This window comes from Hippopotamus amphibius, chromosome 14 (genome assembly GCF_030028045.1).
Source record: "Hippopotamus amphibius kiboko isolate mHipAmp2 chromosome 14, mHipAmp2.hap2, whole genome shotgun sequence".
NCBI lineage: Eukaryota > Metazoa > Chordata > Mammalia > Artiodactyla > Hippopotamidae > Hippopotamus > Hippopotamus amphibius.
The window spans coordinates 3,341,891-3,365,032 of NC_080199.1; the positions used below are offsets into that span (position 1 = coordinate 3,341,891).

At 46.1% G+C, this 23,142-nt stretch overlaps 1 protein-coding gene across 1 annotated transcript in view; it reads right to left on the reverse strand.

The window, feature by feature from the left end:
* MYO16 (myosin XVI) overlaps positions 1-23,142 on the reverse strand; it is a 419,267-nt gene that overhangs the window by 52,788 nt on the left and 343,337 nt on the right. The window contains exons 28-31 of the mRNA XM_057707440.1: positions 22,998-23,094; positions 17,802-18,048; positions 15,641-15,912; positions 3,359-4,423 (exon numbers count right to left, since the gene is read on the reverse strand). Of these exons, the coding sequence (XP_057563423.1) occupies positions 3,359-4,423; positions 15,641-15,912; positions 17,802-18,048; positions 22,998-23,094 (1,681 nt within the window). The remainder of the gene's footprint in view (positions 1-3,358; positions 4,424-15,640; positions 15,913-17,801; positions 18,049-22,997; positions 23,095-23,142) is intronic.

The window sequence follows — 23,142 nt, forward strand, 5'->3', positions numbered from 1 at the left end:
CGTTTGGAATTTTTGAGTTTATGAAACAGTTTTCTCCGTCCAAACTGTAGGACTCTTACTTGCTGCACCTCAGGTGAGCAAATATGAATTTTTAAAGCCTTAGCCTCTATTTTTTTCCCCCTGCAGTCCTGGGCACCACTGGGTAGCCCCTGGAGGCAGAATCACTGCATTCAAGTCAGGCTGGGTCTCTCAATGAAGGGTGACTTTGAGCAAGTTTAATTTCTATGCCTTAGTTTCCCCATCCGTAGAATGGGGATGCTAATAACAGCAGATACATTTTAGTCTTGTGAGAACTAAACAGGTGATTAAAACAATGCCCGGAGCAGAGTCAACACTGCAGATATTTGCTAATACTACTAATATTAATACTAATACCAATACTAGTACTAATCCTAATAGTAATACTATTCCTCTCATGCTGCAGTCACATCTGTCACCCGTACAATCACATTCTGTCTATGCCGGCATCCTGGACTCTTAGAATTTCTGTGACGTGTGTACCTCAAATTGAATATCCAAGAGTCTATAGAAAATGAACTGTTTTGAGGAACATAATCTTTATGAAATCCCACATCTAAGTCTATGGAGTAGCGATGGAGCAGAATTAAACACCAAAGGACCTCATTTCCTAAACCCAATCCACCACCCTTTATATTTTAACTGGAAATACCTTTAGTAGGGTAATAAGGAGCAGTTTAATCTCTTCGAGGTCACTTTCCAAAGAATCAAGGGGAATTTTTTGAACCCTTCTGCAAATGTGCAGTACAGTTTCCCCACATCACAACGGTCCAAGAAATGAGCTGTAATTAATTCTGGTGCCTTGAGGCAGAATTAGCCACCCACTGGATTATTTGGTAGGAAAGCTATTTCAGGTGAAGAGAAGAATATCTTTGAATATAAAGAGGGTAAAGCAGAAGATTTAAACCCTTAATGGGAAGAAGTCCCAGGACTCCAGTAAATCATGAATAACAGCCGTGCGATTCATTCAGAAGAAGACAGATTACTGGCTTCAGGACCACTCTGTGCGAACCTTCATAATCATATATGCAGCTCCAGTGATTAACTCCAGCATGACGACTATTTTTTCTTCCAAGTCCTCTCTTTAAGCCCCTTTTGCATTCTAAAAGAAGAGCCCATAGGATCCCACGTGGACACATCCTGCACTCTGGGCACTGTGCATGCCGCATTGCGGGCCATTGGCAGTCACACGGTGCTCAGCTGCACAGCTGGACTCCTGTCATCTGGTGCGTGGGGACAAGCCGTCCCCTACTGCAGTTTCCTCTTATTACAGTCACTGTGCTGGGGCAGATCCTGCCCATTCAGGTATTCATGAGAAAGTCCTAAGTGGCTCAAGACAATCTTCTCAAAATAGTGTTCCGTAAAAGCCCACAGTAGAAAAATAGATGTTTTATGAATTTAGAGTTGCACTAACGATGCTGTACTTGAGGTTTTGATACATGTTCCCAACTACTGGTTAATGTCACCAAGGAGAAATACAATTAGCACAGCCACGCACCCTGCCTGGAGGCCTCACTGGAATCCTCCCTCCAAGTCCTAGACTTAGGGATTTCCAAACAATGACACCTGTCTAGAAATTCATTAATTTCACTTTCTTGAATACAGCCAAGTAGAAGTCACCCGTTCCCATTTATAGTAAAATGAGGTTTCAATAAACTTTTAGTTCCAAAAACAAATATTAATTTGTTCACTTAATGCTTTTCTCTTAGATTCCATTTTGTTCCTTGCAGTGAAACATAACCTGTGAAATTCAAGCCATCTCCTACTTACAGGGACAATTTCATTTATTAATGGCCTATAATTACGAAGAAATTGTTAGCTAAGCAAACAATTAGCTTCTTTGTCTGAAGAATAAATAGGGAGTAGGTTAGCCATTCTTTTGCCAAGTGTTCTTAGTCTTGACCTACTTTTCACTTATTGAGAATGTTTTCTAGATTTTCTAGAGTTTTTGAACCTAAGCAAATGGTGAAAGCCAACATATTTACGTATTTCCTTTAGGAGAAGGAGCAGGTTCGTGTGTACATAAAATGTCACATCGTAAGTCAAGTTTTATTTCCAGTCCTACTACCTGACCTTAAGGAAGGTGTTTAACCTCCTCACCTTGAAGTTTCTCATCTCTGTAAAGTGAGGACCTTAGTAGTTGCCACCTACGTTCAGGTTAGTGGCGTCATCACTGAGGAACTTGTTACAATTTCTTTAGAGAGAAGATGCTTGGGGAGGTCAAGGAAGGGAGGGAATACGGGGATATGTGTATAAAAACAGATGACTGAACTTGGTGTACCCCCCAAAAAATAAAAAAAATAAAAAAAAATAAAGAGAAGATGCTTTATATGAATGTAATTCGCCTACTAAATGCAGAGCACTGGAAAATATTTTGGTTTTGTATAAAAGCTTTACGATGTTTTTTGGAAGATGACTACATTCTCTGTGATGATCAAGAGAACCTGTGCCCACACGGCACCTTTGGCCAAAGGCAACCTGGTCTGAATGAATTCGCACATGGTGAGCTACTTAAAAGACATTAGCAAAAAGTCCTTAACGAGGGTTTTTTTTGTTGTTCTGTTTTGTTTTATTTTTTACTTATTTATTATTACTTTTTTTTTTTTTTTTTTTTTGCTAGCCACGTTCTGCTTTTATAGGCACACAGAATAAATACTTTTTAGTACAGGCAACAGCCTCTGGCGGCCACAGCCCAGCCCTGAGCTCACTCAACTGGCCTGTCAACAGCTAACTAGTTAGGAGGCCGAGCTGCTCCATGAGCGGACGGACGCAGGTGCAACAGAGCTGAGTTACAATGTTCCCTGGGCGTCAGAGGGGCAGAAAAAAAATCATTCATGCAAAATGACATAAAGCGAGTGGTACTGAGTGAGTGTAAGGTAGTAACTGAACAGGTAGCCATCCAGATGCTGGGAGTGGAAGTGAGATGGAGAGCAGGGCAGGGGACACTGGGGTTAACCGTGAGCTGTAAACCAGAGGGCATCTCAGCAAAATGCGACAGAAGCGCCATTTCCATGTTCAGAGTGAATATTATTAGGAAACAGAAATCAGCGGCTCAAGCTGAGTCTTGCTCTAATATGTCTCAAGTCACAAGGATGTACTAAACCCAGTTACAGTGATATGGATTTTATACCATGAACCTTGTCTACGAAATGGAAAGATTCATTCATACCTACCTGGCCATGCTGGTTGCATAAGGTTGTTGTTTTTTGTTTGTTTTTTGTTTTCAGTTGATACCTGCTGTGCACGACCCCGGCAGTGACCTCCAGCGTTACTTAAACAGTATCTCTATGTACACACCCGCACATCTGCATCTGTATCTATCTCCGAGTGCGAAATTCACCTTCGGGTTCGCGGATCCTCCGGCCGGCCGCCGACCTCCGGAGCACGCTCCTTCCCGAGCTGAAGAGGCTGGCCAGCTCGTCCAGGGGGCTGCCCAGAGGCCTGGCGAGCGGGGGGCTGTAGAGGGCCGGGGAGGGGGCGCCGGCGGCGGCCTTCCCGGGCTCGGCTCGGGCCGCCTTCGCGGGGGAGAACGGGGTCTTGGGGAAGGGGCCGCAGGGCGCGCCCGCGGGGGCCGAGGCGGGCTTCTGGGGGCCCCGGGGCGGGTCCGCGGGGGGCTCGGGCGCGAAGGTGAAGTGCGCGGGCGGCCGGGGGGCGGCGGGGGGCGCGGCCGCGGGCGTGGGCGGCGGGGAGGCGCCAAGCGGCCGGGCGCTGGCGGGGGCGCCGGGGGACGCGGGCCGCTCGCCGTCCCCCTTTGGGGCTTTGGGGTGCGGCGGGGACAGGGGGCTGGCGCCCTCGGGCTGCACGGGGTACTTGAGGGTGGTCTCCAGCACCGGCAGCTTCTTCACCTCCAGGGGCGTCAAGGGCGACTCGTCGGACGCGGGGGAGCAGGTGAGCGGGGTGGGCGGGAACACGAGCAGCGGGGGCCGGTGCGCCAGCAGGTTGGGGAAGGGCGCGGGGATGTCGCACGCGTCCCCGCAGGGCCCGCCGGCCTCGCCGGCCTCCGCGGGGAGCTGGCCGCCACCCCCGCGCGGCCGAGGGGGCGACACGGACGCCGAGACGCCCAGCCCCCGGCCGCCGCCGTCCTCGGGGGGCGCCCAGGACTTCATCTCCTCGTACACGGCCTCCGCCTGCTCGGGGCTGCCGGCGCGGCCCAGCATCTCGATGTACACGGGCTCGGGCTCGGGCTCCGGGGGCGCGGGCGGCGCGGGGACCCCCGGGGCGCGCTGCGGGCCGCCTGCCCTGCGCCGCGCGCCCCCGGCCCCCGCCGCCGCCGCCGCCGCCCGGGCGCCCGAGATCTCCTCCGACGAGCCGCTGAGCTTGGTGTGGGGGCTTCGCTTGGGCTTCCGAGGGGGGATCTTCTTCATGGTGCTGTAGTCGTCGCTGTGCGGCCGGGGCCGGGTGAGAACTGGGCGAGGGACAGAGGAGGGGTGGGAGGGTGAGCGGGACCCAGGCCCCAACCTCGCGCAGCTGGTGGACCTGCCCCGGGCCCCCCGACTGGCGAGGACCCGGCCTGCACCCCATCAGGGTCCGGGTCTCCCCACCCTCCAGCATCCGGGTCCCTCCACCCTCGGTGGTCCGGGCCCCTCTACCCTCCAGGGCCCCCATCTCCCCACCCACCAGGACCTGGGTCCCTCCACCCTCCAGGACCTGGGTCCCTCCACCCTCCAGGACCTGGGTCCCTCCACCCTCCAGGGTCCGGTTCTCCGCACCCTTAGGGCCTGTTCTTCCCATCCTCCAGGGTCCCCATCTCCCCACCCTCCAGGCTCTGGGTCTCCCCACCCTTCCCGTGACTGCCAAGGAGAAGGTGAGCTTTGATCTTGGAGCTGGAGGACAACTCCCACCGAAGGAGGAAGACTAAGGTGGCCGGTAAGGTGGCCCAGGTTTGCCAGCCGCCTGCCGAGAGAAGGGCCTGGGATGCAGCCGGGAGGGCATCTCCCATCAGCTCTGGAACCTACTCAGACCTGGGTTCTAGGGGCACTTGTGGAGTAAGTACCGGCTGAACTAACTTAGTCCTCATGGTTTCTAGAGACAGTAGGAGACTGGGGTTAACAAGCGCCCTGTGGGTGTTTCCTGTAGGAAATGCCGAAGCTGGATTATTTAAATGGTCTAAAACGAACACAACCAAACACCAGCGAAAACAGCTGCATGCAGGGAGAGATTATGTTGCTAAAAAGAACTTTGTTAAAATGATGCCAAGGGCGAGTTTTACAACCAATAATATATGTGAGTCCTAACACACTTAACAGGGAAATCAGGACTGCTGTACTTCACTAAGAACTCAAGTGGCAGCTTCTTAAGTTGAAAAGAGGGAAGATATTTAGAAAAACAAAAAGCATAATATTAGCGGGAACTAATTTTGAAAAAGGCAGAAAACATTTAAATATGACTCAAAACATTTATTAAAGTTTAAGTTTAAAAAATTCTAAAAGACTTCTTTTTCTAATATTTTTTACTATAAATTATAGTAGATTTTATTAAATACGATTTCTGTGGAACAGATGTTAATTTTAGAAAATTACATAGTTTTACGAAAATATCGAAACTTCTCAAAAATCTTGAACTATTTTACCAATTTGCTATTTCGCTAATCTGTAGGAACTTTGATTCCTACAGATCAAGAAGCACATCTAATTCTGCTGAGTTCCTGAGTTTTAGGGCAGCCAGGCTTTTCTTCCATCATGACTGCACATATGGCGGTATCCATCTCCACTTTTGGGGTGACCACTCCACTTTTAGGGTTAAAATTAAAGGCTTTGGAGTCAGATGGATTTGGATTCAGACCCCAGCATGACCATCCTTCCACGCTATCATTCATTTCATCATGCGTTTAACCACTATTTGTTGAGACACACGAGTGAATATACAACAAATGTTCCTTCCTTCCTCTGCCCTCTTGGGCAAAGTCAGACAATAAACAAAATAAATAAAACAATGAGTTAATTCTATAGCATGTTAGAACATGATACGTGCTATGAAGTAGGAAACTACAGGCCATAATAAAGGGTCCCAGAATTGGGTCTGTGTGTATGTGTTTGCGGGGGTGGCATTGGTGCAAATTATAATTTTAAAAGAGGTCTCGGTCACATCTCTTTAAGCTTCAGTATAGCCATGCATAAAATGGTGATATCAGTAATTATCTCAGAGGAATAAAATAGTGTATGTAAAGCACTTAGTCAGATGCTGGCACTCTGTAAACATGAAACAAATGGGAGACATCCGGATGATAATGGAAAAGAAAAAGTTAATTTTCTAACTCAATGGCCGTCTTTGAAGGCCAGTGTTATACAGGGTTCACCAAAGCAGCCAACTTTTAAGAGCAGAAAATACCCAAAATGCACAATTCTGTAATTAACGAGCGTTATCCCAAAGGCTTTCAACGTGCTAAAACACAGCCACTCATAAGCTTCTCCGAGAAAGTTAATGAACCAAACAAAATGTTAACATTAGTATTAGAGACTTGTTCTGAAGATTTGAATAATTTAAAGGATTTGTGGCAGATTGCATTTTACAAAACTGGCTTCAACAATATTTTTAGTCCTTCATGCTCTTCCAGAACCTTGAAGAAGGACCTCTGTGACTGCCTCATGAATAAAATATGGCAAAAGGAATGCCGCTCCCTGCTGAGGCTGGGGCAGGGGCAGGGCAGCTTCTGCCAGGCTCTTCCTCTCTCGGGACACATGTCCTGGTGACCCTGCTCTCTGTGTGAGAAGACTGCTTGCCCTGAAGCACCCGCGCTGTGGGGAACACGTGGAGAGGCCACACGGAGGTGAGAGGGATGCCAGAGGACCCCACCTGCTGCAGCCCTCAGCTGTGTGGGTTTCCCCAGCCCAGACACCAGAAGTGCAATGACCTGAGGCTCTGGACCATCCCAGCTCCAGCCGCTGTCTGATCACAGCTGTGAGAGAGCTTGCATGAGAAGGGCTTAGCTGATACCAGTCAACTAGTAGAATGCGGGAGGGAGGGAAGGATTGAGCGGGGGTGAGGGGGATGATAAAAGCTTTCTCATTTTAAGCTACTAAATTTTGGAGAGGTTTGTTACCCAGCAAAATAGACAACTGATACAGATATTGGTACCAGAAGTGGAGTGCTGCAGTTAACAAAAAAAAACCAAACTGCAAAAGCCTGGCAGTATCCTTGGGAAACTGGAGACGTTGAAGAGACTGTTAGCAGAAGTGTGTCCCTCAAGAAAGCTCTTAGTGAGGTTTAAAGGAAAGTGAGAGAGATGTTGGATGCTCAAGGAAACATAACCCTTTTTATACCTTTGTGGGAAGTTTAGCAACACTGTCACCTGCACTAATGTGGAAACCGGACAACACACTTAAGGAACTGGATGATCTTAGGGAGGGAGATTTTTAGACTGTGTGTAAAAGCAGCCTCCTGGATTCTTCTACCTCCCCACAGGAAAAATGAGAATAGAGAGATAAGCTACAGAAAGAATAAACTATTAACTCTAAAGGAGCCTGGACTTTCTGAATTTGAAAATAAAACAGTTTCTCACTGCTGGGCCATCCGGATAGCAAGTAACTCTGAAGTTAAGAAATGACTTGTAAACAGAGAGTAACTCTGGGGCGTTTCAGGAAAACATGATCTAAAGATGAAGCCAAGGTCATGACTGTGAAGCCTTTTATTAAGACCTCAGGAAGATTTCAGATGGTGCTTTGCTGGACCCTTTCAAAGAAACAAAACCACAGGACTTCTAAGAACATCAGGAGTGTAGCTGCACAGAAATCCTGCAGAAAAGAAAAAGTAGAGGGGAGATTATCTCAAGAGACTTATGGATGTGGCTTTTGACTAAAGAAGTAGATTTTAAACTGATTCACAGCAAACTCGAGAAGCTCTTAAAGGAATCATATCAGCATGTGTTGAAAGGGGCGGAGTCAATACCACATGAAGAGGCTATGGTGCTTCACAATTTGATGAGAGGGAATCAGGCTGAGAAAATGATTTCCTCCCAAACAGGAGTCGTAGATTAGGAAAGAATGTGCAAAGGTGAGCCAGGATGTCGGAGCATGGACCTAACGGCCACGGAAAATAATTTCCAGGCACCAGGACTAAATCCTAACCAAGGCACGAGCAACGTGTTAGCTGTGTGGAGAATAGGTAACTTGTCTTGGATGGTCAGGGACGGTCCTGGAAGAGCTGCCCACCTAAGCAGCCTTACCTGAGCAGCTAGGACACCTGGACCTGATTTAGATGGTGGGATCTGGTCCTTGGTCCTGAGCCTGATATGATGATGGGACGAGGCTTTGGGGAGCGTGAGGGATGGGTGAGTGCATCTGGTATGTGGGAGGGATGTGAATTATTTTGTCCAGAGGGTGGACTGAGGCATCCATATTTTCCAAAAATTGGCCACAGTAGTGTTCCCAGTCCTATCAAGAGGCAGAATCTGTTTCACCTTCCTGAATCTGGATGTGCCTGGTGGACAGCAGTGATGGAAGTGATGCTGCATTCACTTCAAGGCTGGCTCATCAAAGGTAACAGAGTGACCACCTGGCGTTCTCTTCCCTGGGGCGTGTGCCTGCATCACATTCATTGTCCATGGAAGAAGCCCAGCTACCCTGAAGCTGCCAGGTCGCACAAGCCAGGTGGAGAGACCACCTAGACACGGAGATGGCCAAGCAGTCCCAGTCCTTAGACATCTGTGGGCATCGGCATGTAAGTGACCAGCTTTCAGGTGACCCCAGCCACCACCTGCAGCTTCATGGAGGACCTTGAGTGACAGCCACTCAGACAGGCCTAGCTGACACCCAGAACCTGAAATAGTAGTAAAATGATGATATTTTATTTAAACATCCAAGTTTTGGAGGAGTTGGAAAGCAGCAAGAGATAGCTGATATGATATTCCCTCAAAGTTTGCTTTAGATGCAGAGGGAGGCTTTTTTGTATTAAATGATGATCAGTAACAGTAGCGTGTGCTGTCAGGAGGCAGCTGAGAGACTGGCCTCTGGAATCTGACTGCTTGGGCGTGTGACATGGGGCAGGGTACACCACTGCTCCCTGACTCAACATCCTCGTCTACGGAGGGGTCACGATGACAGCCTCACTCCATCAGGTAGCTCTAAAGATTGAAGCTGCTTAGCATAAGGCTGGTCACATGATAAACACTTTGAAGTGTCAGCTGTCACCATCATCATATTATTCCTACAGAGCCAGAAATGAATCATGAGTCACAGAACAGAGTTCCGTACAGCGTGGTGTGCGGTTCATCACCTGGGGTGCTCTACTGAGGGTGTAAACAGCACAGTTCCTCTCCTGCTCTGTAACTACCGAATTAGAATATCTGGGTGGGAACGGAAAGCTTCACTCTTGATAAACTAAAATTAGAACACCACGGGTAGAGAATTAGAGTCTAATTTGGTTTTCTGGCTATTCTTTTGCGTGTGTATGTGTGTGTGTGTGTGTTTCTGTGCAAGGCCTTGCTAATTGTTCATTTGCACATATGGACTTAAGGGCTGTTAAAAGTGAATTTATACTAAGAGTTTTTTAAACAGTTTTTTTTAGTCCTAGGATTTATGGGTAAAGCATTTGCGACTAGTCAATAATGTCAGTGAGATGGGATCAGATAGACATTTCATGGTTACAGGTCACCTTGAGGGCAAGTCTTAGTGTCCTAACGGTAACTTAAGGGATAAATCTCACAGTCTCAAGGCCTCTCATTTTTTCTTCAACTTGACTCTCCTCTGAGTTGCCACGCAAGGATCTAGTGACTTGTGTCATTTTTAGATTCTATTAGGAAGTAAAATTTTTCTTGTACAAAATACTGTCCCTTTGGATTTTTTGCTAAGGCATGTTGGTGGCTTTGCACCAAGACACAAGTTATCTGGCCCCGTTCTGAGAATAAGATGCCTACGTATTAGATCTATGAGAAAAAAGGGAATGAGAAGATTGTTCACCAAGAAACTATGTGTATCTGTGTTTGTATTTTCCTCTGTTTTCCAGTTCTTCTAGTGTGATTTTGCCCAGTTTCAGAGCAGACTCAGTGCCTTGCTCAGGACCTAGGACATGAAGGATGCCAGGGTAAAGCCAGCTCCCTGGCTGGCGGACCTGCTGCTCCTTGCGTGAGGCCAGTATCGTCTCACAGCCAGCCTACAAACTGGACAAGAAGGGCTTCTCCTGAGCTACCGGGTACTGCCGCCTTGCTAGCTCCTGTTTTTGAAGGGAGGAGTCTGTCACCTCTGCTCTCCCCATCCTTCCCCGCTGACTGCCCTCCACGTGCGTAAGGCCTCCCAACGTCTTTCCCGACCCCTCCTCGGGTCCCCGCGAGGGTTGGGTCCACGTGCTCTGTGCTCCTCGGCACCCTCTTCTCTTTGCTGACACTCTGCCTCTTTTAAAACTCGTTTGCCCACTTTTCTGGCCCACTGGTCTCCGAGGCCCTCGGGGAGGGGCCGGGCTCATGGAATTCACTGGAGTAATATGTGCCGATGGACAAATGAGCCGTGAGCTGTGAAACACACAGTGATGCCCTCCTCTTACGCCCCGTCACACACAACGTCCCAGGGCAGCGTTCACGGAGGACCTAATTTTCATCAAATTTCAGGTAGTAGAAAAAAATATTATAAAGGGGCTTCTGCTAAAAATAGTGCAGACAAACCCAGTCTGACACAGCTCCACAGTACGTGCTGAACTCACCAACTTGTGCTTGTTTTGATTTATTGATAAGAAGCTAATTCTGCTTCCACGAAAGCAGCACAAAGAAATATATTTCTATCATATTGATTTATTTGTTCGTTAAGTATCTATTGAGTGCCTACTGGGTGCCAAGTGCTATTCTAGAATAAATGCACAAACAAGACAGTAAAAAAGGGAAAGAAATGTAACGCTATTTCCAACGTAAACCACATAGCTGAATCGTTCTTGTACCCATCTGTATCAACTGTTTTGTTGAAAAGGAAGTCATACAGCAATTACAAGAAATATGGATTCCTAAGGTGTCATTTCTAGAGGGGCGGGAGGCTGGAGTCTGATGGAGCCTGAGTGTGGATCTCACATCACGAAGCTTAAATGATGGGACCTAAAGCTGCCCCCCAAAAACCTGTCCTGTGCTATTTCACCATGCAGTTGTCACCGAGCTGGGGAGAAAGCCAGCACACTGGCTTTAGAAACAATTCTTTGGAAAAGCTCTCAGCTGGGACCTTCCAACAAAGAAAAAGTGAAGTCACGGCCCTGTTCTTCCTTTCCTAGTCTCTGCTTGCAAAGAGCAATCGTAGACTTTTAAAAATCATACTTTCAAATAGTTGGCTCTCGCTTGTTAATAGTTTGCAAACAAGTGTTAAAATTTACTGGCCCATAAAATTGTTTCCAGCTTTTCAGGCACAAAGGTAGTTTAAAAAAAAAAAAAAAAAAAAAGCCCTTTGGCAGGCCTCTCTTCACAAAGACTGTGTTTATTGGATGAAAACCTCTAGGACAGGCATGTGTTAATAAGAACAGGACTGGACATAAAGGTATCGACTTTAATGTGACCTAACTGTTGGTTTCTCTAAGATTTTTTTTTAACTCATCCTAGTATTTTTTAAAATTTTTTTAAAGAATGTTTATTGAGATATAATTGACATACAATAAACTGCATGCATTTAAAGTGTACAATTTGATACTTTTTTCCTTATTAGTAATGTATACATGGCAATCCCAATCTCCCAATTCATCCCACCCCAACTCTCCCTGCTTTCCCCCTGCCTTGGTGTCCATATGTTTGTTCTCTACACCTGTGTCTCTATTTCTGGTTGATCTGTACCACTTTTCTAGATTCCACATATATGCATCACTATATATTTGTTTTTCTCTTTCTGACTCACTTCACTCAGGATGACAGTCTCTAGGTCCATCCATGTCTCTACAAATGTCCCAATTTCGTCCCTTTTTATGGCTGAGTAATGTTCCATCGTATGTATGTAAAGAAGATGTGGTACATATATACAATGGAATATTACTTTCTAAGATTCCTGATCTGCATTCTCCAATCCTATCTCTTTTCACTCTATAACCTTCTGAATTGATTAGCAGCTTTATTTGTAAAAGAAAAGACCTTGAACTTGATCTGTGGTCTTGTTCTTATGAACAGTGCTCACAGAGCATTTCAAGCAGTGATCAGATTTCCTTCCCATCTTATGCAGAAGACGGAAGATTGTGTGACATATTACCAGGTGCAAAAAACTCAGTATTGCTCCCATAGTGAAAACATGAATTTAAAATCAGTGCTGTCTAGGGGGCTTCCCTGGTGGCGCAGTGGTTAAGAATCCACCTGTCAACGCAGGGGACAAGGGTTCAGTCCCTGGTCCGGGAAGATCCCACATGCTGTGGGTCAACTAAGCCCATACACCACAACCACTGAGCCTGTGCTCTAGAACCCGTGAGCCACAACTATTGAGCCCATGTGCTGCAACTACTGAAGCCCCGTGCTCTGCAACAAGAGAAGCCACTGCAATGAGAAGCCCACGCACCACAATGAAGAGCAGTCCCCACTCACCACAACTAGAGAAAGCCCATGTGTAGCAATGAAGACCCAACACAGTAAATAAATAAATAAATATTTTTTTAAAAAATAAAATAAAATCAGTGCTGTCTATAATGCCATTTGCAGCAACATGGATGGACCTACAGATTATCATACTGAGTGAATTAAGTCAGACAGAGAAAGACAAATATACGATATTGCTTATATGTGGAACCTAATAAAAGGGTATAAATGAACTTACCTACAAAACAGAAACAGAGGTACAGACATAGGAAACAAACTTATGGTTTCCAGGGGATAAGGGGGTCATAAAGTGGGAGATTGAGATGGACATATACACACGACTATATATAAAATAGATAACTAATAAGGACCTACTGTAGAGCACAGGGAACCCTACTTAATACTCTGTAATGGCCGATATGGGAAAAGAATCCAAAAGAGTGGATGTATGTATATGTATAACAGATTCACTTTGCTGTACACCTGAAACTAACACAACATTGTAAATCAAGTATACTCCAATTAAAAAAAAAATCAGTGCTGTCTGATCGAATTTTCCGTGATGACAGGAAATTCCACACCTGCAGCTGTTGAGTACTTGGAACTAATGACTGAGGAACTGAATTTTAAACTTTATTTAACTGTGATTATTTTAAACTGAGATAGCCACAAGTGGTTAGTGGCTACTTTTTGGACACCTTCAGCTCCTGTGAGGATGGCGTAAAGGGGACCAGAGCCACTGCTGATGGACACTTTATTAGAAATCCAGGGCACTGCTGATCTGAATGACTAAGCCTTTCACCTACAGCTATAGAAACCAGCCAGCACATCTGCTCCATCCAATCAGTCAGGTTCATTTCCTCATCCTTAACGATGCATTTAGAGCCCATTCCTGAACGCAGGCATTCACCTTCAGCTATAGGAGCTGCGCTGGCGGCTGTCAAGCCATCAGGATTAAGAGTCAGGTGTTGTAAGAAAGAACGGATAATGTGGATAGTTAAGAAGAAACAGATTTATTGACTGGCCCTGTCACAAGGTTCCCCTGGGGCGGCCTCAGTGGGGAGACACCGAAAGCATCTGAGAGCCCCGTGTGAGCTGAAATTAGCTTTCAAGAACCTATAATTTATATAAAAGTCTTGCAAGTCTAATGAGATCACATCATGTATTTTAAACAGGTATTTTAAGAGGCCTGTGACTCCTCGCAGTAGTGGGAATCTCAGAGGTTTACACCTGGGGTCTTTCTTGCTTCCTCTTCATTAATCTTTCTTTTTTTCTGTCATTTGCTTTCATGTATATTTTTATCTCCTGTGGTTCTTGAGTAATTTTTTTAATTGACATTTTTTTGTTGCTGCCCATGTGAGGGAAACGCAACTCTGTCCTCAACATTTCATCTCCTTTCTCAGCTCTGTGATGAGCTGGCACCCGACTCCTCCAAAATCTCAACTCCAGGGCAGGTAGACGTCACATGCACATGAACAGAAAGCATTTTTAGGCTCCACGGGCTATTTTGAGGCCCGCTTATCAAATTTATAGAGTTTGTGATGTTCACATTTGGACGGGCTCCATCCTACATGCATCGCAAGTTTCCATCTTGTTTCGTATTGGTTTTTTCAACGTCTGAGGCTGAGTCTTTGTTCAAATCTCATTAGGCTTAGCCTTTTAGATGGTATTCTACCTTTCCCAATAGTCTCCTCCCCCCAAATCTTCTTATTTCAACACAGAGATCCGTACCATAAATCCACTACAGAAATCTACAAGTGTTAACGGTTTGAATGGGATCTAGGCTACTTTCTCAGGGAGAGTTATTTATGACTTGCACAGACTGGCATAAGCGTCTTCTAGTTTGTGTCATACACTGGGAAGAACAGCTTGTTTCTTTCATTCCTCACATCTACATCCACCTGAAGACTCACCTCCAGATGGTCTCTCTAATGATTTTGTTATTCTCCTTATTACCATGCTGTGAAAAACACGCACTCGTCCTCTTTACCCCCAAATAATGAATTTCTCTTACATCTCCATCCGAGCATTACTGTAACATGACACATACGTGACAACAGCAATTTTTAAAAAAATTCTCCTGAAGCTCTATTCCTCTAAAGCAACCAGTGAAGATGCCTAGGGTCGACGCTTTGCTGCACGCCTCTGGTCCCTGGTCTGCCCCCTGGTCTGCCCCCGTCTTCCTGGTGTCAGCCGTCTCTTCCCAAAGATGAACTTACGGCTTTGCTGTGCCTTTGCATTTTGGGCACCTTTGTTTACCAAAGAAAGCATGCTCCCTCCTGTGTTCACGTAATATTTTCTAGCGAAACCCATGCAGCCACCTCATTTAGAATCCCCCACCAGGAGTCACCACCTCGTACTCCGTTTGCCTCCACAGCCGGGATCTTCTAAAACACGCTGTGTATTTCCTCATTTATTGTGTTTACCGTCTGTCTTCCCCACTAGAAGGCAAACCCCAGGAGAGAAGGTAACTTTGTTTTATTGACTGTGTATCCTCCTGGGCCTCACGCTCCAAGGGTCAGGACTGCATTCTGGGAAGTTCGTAAATGTTCTGCAGAGAAGGACTTCCTCTGCTTTTCACAATTCTAAAAATTAATATTCAATAACTAAGCAATGCTAGCACACGGACTAACCTATGAGAGATTTAATGGAGCAAAAACTGTGGTTTTGCCCAAGTACACCTAGACCGCCGATGCGGACACGCTCCTTGTCTAGCCCCTTAAGTTTCACTCACTGAATTTCACCGGGTCATGACTCCCCGCTGCGTGAGTCGTTTCACTTACTGCGTGGTGATAACGCAGGCTTAATTTTTAATTAGGTTGTGATAACAGGGGAGCCAGATGAATCTTTTCAGCTTTTTAATTCGCAGAGGTTTACATGGACCAGCGACCGACTTTCTGAACTGTTCTGGTTTGAGGCTGCTCACCCACGGTGGAAGTCGGGAGAGGAGTTAAGGAAATGATGTATAAGTAGCTTTTCCCTAAGAGGCTTAGAGATTTGAATTAATATTATTTATATTTAATGATTAAAGGGCCCCTGGCAAGCCGACAATGGATTTAATTCTATTAAAAATATATTAGGGCAACAGTACTGCCGCTGGGCACTCAGAGACCGGAAGTCAAGCATCCATAACCCAACGGGGTGGAGTCCTCCCTCCCTGAGACTAACCTTCATGCGAGGAGTCCTTGGCAGCAGCCCACAGGCAGGCGCTCACAGCCTCATAGGAGGCGCTCAGCCGCGTGGCGGGGTCCCTCTTTGGCTTGGGCGGAGGCTGTTTCCTTGGTGACGGGAGGCCACTGCTGTCATCCAGGCTGAACACCGAGTGCAGAGAAGGAGACCGGGCGGACGGGCCAGCCAGGGCCTGGACCAGGCCGTCCACCGCCATGGGGACTGGGACGGAGCTGCAGTGGAGGTGCCGGGGTCCACACCTGTCTTCAGCTCTGGGCAGGGAAACAAACGCAAACATCCCCACCAGAGAGATCCAGATGCATTACTCAGATGGCTACTATGAACCGGGTCAAGCAGACAGCGTCACGGCTTTTTGGTAAACAGCCTTCCTGCCGAGGCTGGAGGATGCCTGCTGCCCTCTGGTACCTGGTGTATCCAGAGGAAGCCACTCCATCCTTCCGCCCTGCTTCATGATGAATAAGCACGTTCAAGACTCATCATTACTTCAGAAAAGATCTCACCCAAACCCAAGACGTCTTAAGGAGTGCCACATTTGCTATCAGGCATTCGCTGAGTGAAGTTTTCACACTCTGATTATTAAGCAAATCAAAAGCCCAGAGTTTCAATCTGAATGATAATTTCTGGGAAATCCATCTTAATAGAGAGTTACTGACACACCAAATGCTGGGAGTTCATCGCTGTTCATCCTTGCAAAAGCGTATATGCTGCACCAAAAACGATCAAAGATTTTCATTTTCCCTGTCTCTCTCTCTCTCTCCTTCCCTTGCCATTCAAATTCCATTAGCAATTACTTAATTATGTGCAGAACTGTTATTTTTCTTCTGTTATTCCATCTGGTTGCCCAATGCCAAGTGAACTGCTGGTATTCAATAAATAAATAGACAAATACTTCTTCACTTAATTTTGCATCAGGCAAATGAATACGTAATGAAATTGAGAAATTGGGGTGGCTGTTTAGCTCCAGCAGAGAAAATAATAAATATTACTCTGGAAGTCATATAAAACTAATAGTTATCTGGTTTAAAAAAATTCCTTCCGGCTTCACATGTCAATGTAATCATGTGCTAGAGAGATGCCAATGCGTTCATTCTACAAGGAGTCTCCGAGCATTTGTGTTTATAATTATATCTTTGTGTGGCAGAGAACCAACAGGGCTGGGATCTACTGCCAGGCAGAGCCAGATGCCCATGTAGGAAATGAACTAGCTGAAGATGAAAGCATGGCACTCAGCGGATAATTTGTTTTCCCTGTAATGTTTAATTACAGTTTTCCGTACAAAGGGAATTTTTTCAGTATTTAACCACTGAGATATTTGAAGCTAATTAGTGAGAGACACACCACCACTTCCACTTTAATAAAAAAATCTTTTGATATCGCAGTCAAGGCGAAGGGGCGTCATTTTCAGTGAGAAACAACCAGATATTACTAAGTTCCTATGGAAAAACAAACATCTCAGTGACAGCAAATTAGGATGGAAAGGACCCAGGGAGGGTTGTAAATCACGGGTGTCCTTGTCTGTCACAGAGAGACGAGTGGCAAAGTGGAGAAGGACCTAGTTTTCTTCACATGTCTATTTCGAGCTCGGCATCCACCGTGATCTTTAAAATAAAAACCTTTCCCCAGAGTTTTCCTTATTGGCAAAGAAGATATGACAGTTTCCTAAGGGAAATATAAAACAGGCAACCATTGATTGATTCCACTGCTTTTGTGTTTTTAGAGCATCTTCTCCATTTGGGGGGTCAGATTTTCAGAAGTTTCTATGCATCAGCCTTATTTATATACATGACACTTGCATAAAGATGTAGAGAACCCGGCCACATAGCTTTGCTAAGACGGAAAGATTAGATGCCTTAAAATTTTATGCCTGAGATGCTCAGTGATGCAAGCATGGTAGGTGAAGCAACTATTTCATGGGACCGAAACTAACACAGAGAGCATCTATTTCATGGAAGGAGAGCCCAAGAAAAGAATCCTTTCAGATGTCAGGAGGTTTCACGTATCGCACCGTGCGTGCGTACGTGCCTGTTCCTCTCCCTGCAGTCATATGTGATGGAACTTTGTGTTAAGGGCTATCGGTGTTTTCTGGATGGCCCAGGATCCATCAGGTAGGTCCCTGAAGTTGCACACGGTCTGTCTTTACCTTTTGGTTCCTTCCTCTTGCTTGTTCCTGGCCTCCAACTTCTCTCTGTGGAAGGTAGCGTTCACTTCGTTCCGGAGCCGGTCATTCTCGCGGGCAATGTCCGAGGCGTTCTGAACGACCAGGGCATCATAGGTCTTAAGCCCCAGGTCCTCTGTAATCTGCAGGAAGCTGTTGATGGACGTGACCTCCTGCTGCCTGATGCTCCTTTTCTGATGCAAGTGCTGGCGTGCTAAAAATCCTCTGATAACTTCAGGAAAAGAACACAATGATGGGTCATGAGAAGAGCAAAAGCCAAAATCCCAGAGGTGCATCAACAAGTCACAAACACATTATGTTGGAGCAGCTCTAAAATAAAATATACTTAAGCCAGTCTAGGACTTCACTAAAGCATCTAATCTTGTATTAAAAAAGATATCTACATTCAGTAATGACAACAGTAGAGGCAAAAATCCTCACCCTGAATGAGATTGTGCAGTTAATATTCTAATAAAATTTTCACCTTTCTTGTGGTAACACAGGCTGGACACTGAGGAAAGAACTAAGTCCAAACCCCAGAGAATCCTGGGTGTGGCCTGAATCTGACCATTTTGGGGATGCATCCATCGCATTATTTTATTTCAGATGATAGCAGAAACGTCTGAGGCTCACGGATGTAGTCTCTGAAAACCACGCACATGTTGTTAACGGGACTGTGATTTAACGCCTAGAAAAACTAACACTGCATTTAAGGCTCTGGGAAGAGACTGTGTAGAAATATGGGGCATCCTTCTGCTTTCTAGGGAAGCAGGGCTAGAAAAACGTGTAAGAATTGGGGGAAACAGGTGGATGAACACACGTTGAAATCACTAACGTGTCTGTAACAAGTGTAAGACTTGCAAATAAAAGTCAGGCCCACTGTTTAAAAGCAGGGCCATGTGCGGCAGGCTCTCGCCCATCTTTTAGTGCCCAGACTCAGCGATCCTTCGTGCACCAGACTCTCCATTTTGTACCCAAAGAAAGAGAAGCTTCGTGAGGCTGAGAAAATTCCTCCAGGTAAACACAACCAACCGATGGCAGAGCCAGGATGCAAATCTCTGCCCTTATGAGGCCAAACTCTATCGCCTGGCCCTGTAGATGTGCTCTGTAGCTCTCCAGAGAGCAGTTCACAACAGGGAAGGTATAGGGAAGCACATTTGGGATCCATATGAGGCAGAACTTTCTAACAAGGAGCACAGGTTGTAAATGGACCAGGCGGCTCGTGGAAAAGAGTCAGCTCCCAGTCCCTGGGCAAGTTCAAGACACAGGATGGCCTGCGCTCGGGGATGCTCTCACAGGTGAGGGGAGCGATTCCGATCTGATGCAAGGATGCGTCCCTTCTCATTCTAAGTTTCTATGATTAGAAGGAGTTGTTTGGATTATAGGAAGAGCTATAATTGTAGGGAAAAAAACCAATGTGGGTAACAAAGACACTTTATTCTCCTCTGTGGGGGGTGGGGGGATGGTCATCCTGTAAAACATTAGGTGCTTTAAAACATTCCCTGAAGGTGTGGTACATACATACAATGGAATATCACTCAGCCATAAAAAGGAACGAAGTTGGGTCATTTGTAGAGACATGGATGGACCTAGAGACCATCATACAGAGCGACGTAAGTCAGAAACAGAAAAACAAATATCGTATGATATCGCTTATATGTGGAATCTAGAAAAAAGGTACAGATGAACCAGTTTGCAAGGCAGAAATAGAGACACAGATGTAGAGGACAAATGTATGGACACCAAGGGGGGCAGCAGGGGGGATGGTGGTGGGATGAACTGGGAGATTGGGGTTGACACATATACGCTAATATGTGTGAAATAGATAGGTAATTAAAATAAAAACAATTCCCTGGCTACAGGAGAATAAATGTGTGGGTATCTATATATGTCTAGGATATTCACTTAGATGCCTTTCCTCGATTCAAACGTGGAAAGGTGAACACAACTTTCCACACTTATGGCTTCAGAGGCAAAGAACATGCAGACGTCTAAAATGCTCAAGGCTTTCTTTCAGATGGCAATACTAAGGGTTTCGTTACTTTGGAATGCAGCTGTATTAAATTCACTGTAAAAACAGTCACGCTGAGCTAATCTAAAAGAGAAAAAAATTAAAGAGCAAAAGGTACAATCAGACGCCCAGGAATATAAAATGAGGGGTAAAATGCAGAAATATTAGCCATGTGACAGGCATAGCGAGAGAGAAGCAGAAGACCTCATGCTGGTCTGTTCATTCACTCATTCTTGTCACATTAAGAAAAACGGAGACATTGACTTTTGGAAGGTGAAGGGGAGGGCACAATAAAGATGCTTAATCTCTCGGAATAACGGGAAGATTAGCAGGGACAAGCCAGACGTCTGACCTCGAACTACAACACGGGGATTCACGTTCACCCGGGAATCCGCTGCCCCACGTCCGGGCCCCATTTTCTCACACTTCATGCTAGCGTTCTTTGAAAAATTTTTAAAAAGTGTTATGCTAGTTGCTAAAACATGGTATCTTTACTAACAGGCAGCTAATACAAATAAACTTGCCACAAATAGATAACTGATCCTTGTCTTTTTTTCCTGACAGTTTCACGCAAGATAAAATGAAGGTATACAGTCAGAGGGAAACTTCTGTTGGGAATAATTTAACATTGCAATGATTAAATTTGAGACTGAAAGTCACAGCTTTCTTCCACCCAATATTTACAAAGAAAAAATGAGACCTCTTGAAAAACTGGAAATGACTCCAGAGGATATAAATTTTGAGTGAATTTCATACCAGGAAAAAGGACTGAAGCTACAGTTCCAAGAGATGTAAAAATAAAAATCAATAATTAATGCTTTGCATTTAAGAGCCTGTAATTTTAAAAAATGCTTTTACAGCCATTATTTCATTTATGCAATAGGAAATTATGACTTTTATCTTGAGGCCATTTTAAAAAAAAATTCTCAATTTTTATCATTAGAGGGACTAGAGTTTTGCTCACTTCTTCTGTTTCAGGTCTGTAGGCCCAGCAACTGAACATCTGTACCCACCTCGAGGAGACATTTCTAATGGGCACCCCTGATGGAAGGCGGAGTACTCAGCTTTCTAATTACATGTAGGAAAATTTCCAGGAGGAAGTGATACCTGCTCCATGTACATTAAGGCGGTATTAAATGGAATGCTCGGTTGACCCCATAGCCCAGGGGGTGGAGCGCTGGTCCTGTAAAGGGGACCCTCCCATCCCACTTTCAGCCTGAGGCTGCAAATGCAGATTCTGATTCCGGAGGTCCGGGGCGGAGCTTGAGACTCTGCATTTCTAACCAGCTCCCAAGGGATGCTGGGACCGACCACACCAAAAGGAATCCCAGAGGCGATGGTCAAAAGCAGACAGTGACCCAGCCTTTCCCTGCACGGATGGAGGCCAGGTTACCCTAACCCAGAGGGAAGCAGGGTGTGCACAGAGCCGCCCTCACGCGAGCGAGGCTGCCCCCACTGCCCCTGACCTCCAGCCTGGTGAAAGTGGCCTCGGGGGACCCGCCAGAGAACCTGCCACGTGGTCTGGAGTTTGGAGGACATGGTGGCCTTGGGAGGCTGAGGCTGGCAGGCGCTGAATGCGGGGCGGCTCTGCGGGGAGAGGCTCACGTGTCAGGGTCCCCAGCTGTGTTTCTCGGGCACCAGACCTGGTTTACCAAGAAAAAGATGCCTCCTGGAGTCATTTAAAGAGACTTCCTCTTGGAGAGCACCCAGGCCCCGCAGGCAGTGTCGATGGGAGGTACAAGTGACGTCCAAAGGAGAGCTTTTGCGGTTCTCAGGTGGGCAGCGCAGGTGAGGGCTGAAAGGTGCCCACATATGCAGAACCTATTAACTCCTGCCTGCCTGCCTGCCGGCCACAGGATCCCCAGGCCTGGTCACAGGGGTGCGGGTCAGGCTGAGGGGCTGCCCTGTCCCCTGGCTTCTTCCCTCCCTGCAGCAGCCCCAGAGGGCACCTGAGTAGGTAACGGTGAGAACCACCTCCAGCTCCCACCTGGGAGGCGAGAGGGGCGATTTAACTTGGAATGAGTTTCTGACTTTTGACCTTCACCGGGACTGGACTTGCTAAATTCTGAACTCAGTCTGTTTGAGGGCCTGGCACATAGCAGGACTTTTTCTCATCAGAAAATGATGGGCCCCGTCGGAGAGTTCACCCAGGGCTGTGACCGAAGGAATCCCCCAGGGGCTCGCAGGGACAGAGGCCTGCACAGAATAAGGCGGATTTCTGCGTTCTCTGAGATGCACTTGTTTTTAATAGTTTCAGAGCCATTAGAGGACTAAGCTCCTCAAGGCTGCTTCCACCGAAAGTCATCAAGTGGATTAATTTCTCCATTTTTCCTTTCTTTAGAGATTATATAATACAATTAAATTATTAAGCAAATTAAAAATCTATTAAGTATGTATGCTTCAGGTGAGGCAGAGTTATGATTTTTAAAATGTACCTATTTTCGACGTTCACTTGGATTTGATAGGAAAAAAAACTCCAAATGGACACTCAAAGTGCACGCGAAATAGATGCTATCTGCTACCAAGATAACAGTCCAAATATTATTCTCCCTTCACAAAGGAAAATAAAGTCAAGGATTTTTCCAAGGCATACGTAGAATCACATAAGAGGTGGGTTGGCTAATGGGCTGCGGCAGTCCTCCACACCCTGGCGCACCCGGGACGCTGACCGGCGTGCCTGGGATTCTGGCTCCAAAGCCGCACCCGAGTGTCACATGGATTTTTCTTTCCCCCACTGTGTGTTCAGAGGCACACACTTCTTATCCTACGCTTCTTGGAGGGTCAACAGCGTGAATATTTTCCAGGTGAGGGATGCATAAATTGAAAGGTGTGTATATCCCCTCTTCCGAATTGTGGCGCAGGTGAAAATTAGGTGCAGAATCGCAGATAGAATGACCATCGAATAAAGCATGAGCCGTGGCTGGACACTCTGATCTAGAGCCAGGGAAACAGCAAGCTTGGCTACAGCGCTTCCCAAACTCCTGAAACCTATTTATTTGCCTGAAGGTTGCGGCATGGGATGGACGGACACAGAGCCGTGGCAGGGTCCACTGTAACGCAGGTCCCCCTAACATTTAAGCTTGGGGATTCGCTACATGATTTTGTATTTCACAACTGAATAAAGTTCAGAAATGTTACTGAACTGTTACTGTGAAGTGCGTAACTGTTACCTTTTTGGCAGGTGATGATTTTCCTCTGCAGCTGCAAGCACAAATCATTTAGCTGGTTGGCGTGCCAGTATTTCAGAAACACTTTTTGAACTCCGATCTAAAACGCAAACAGCAGGGAAACATTTAACAGCATGAAGATGCCAAA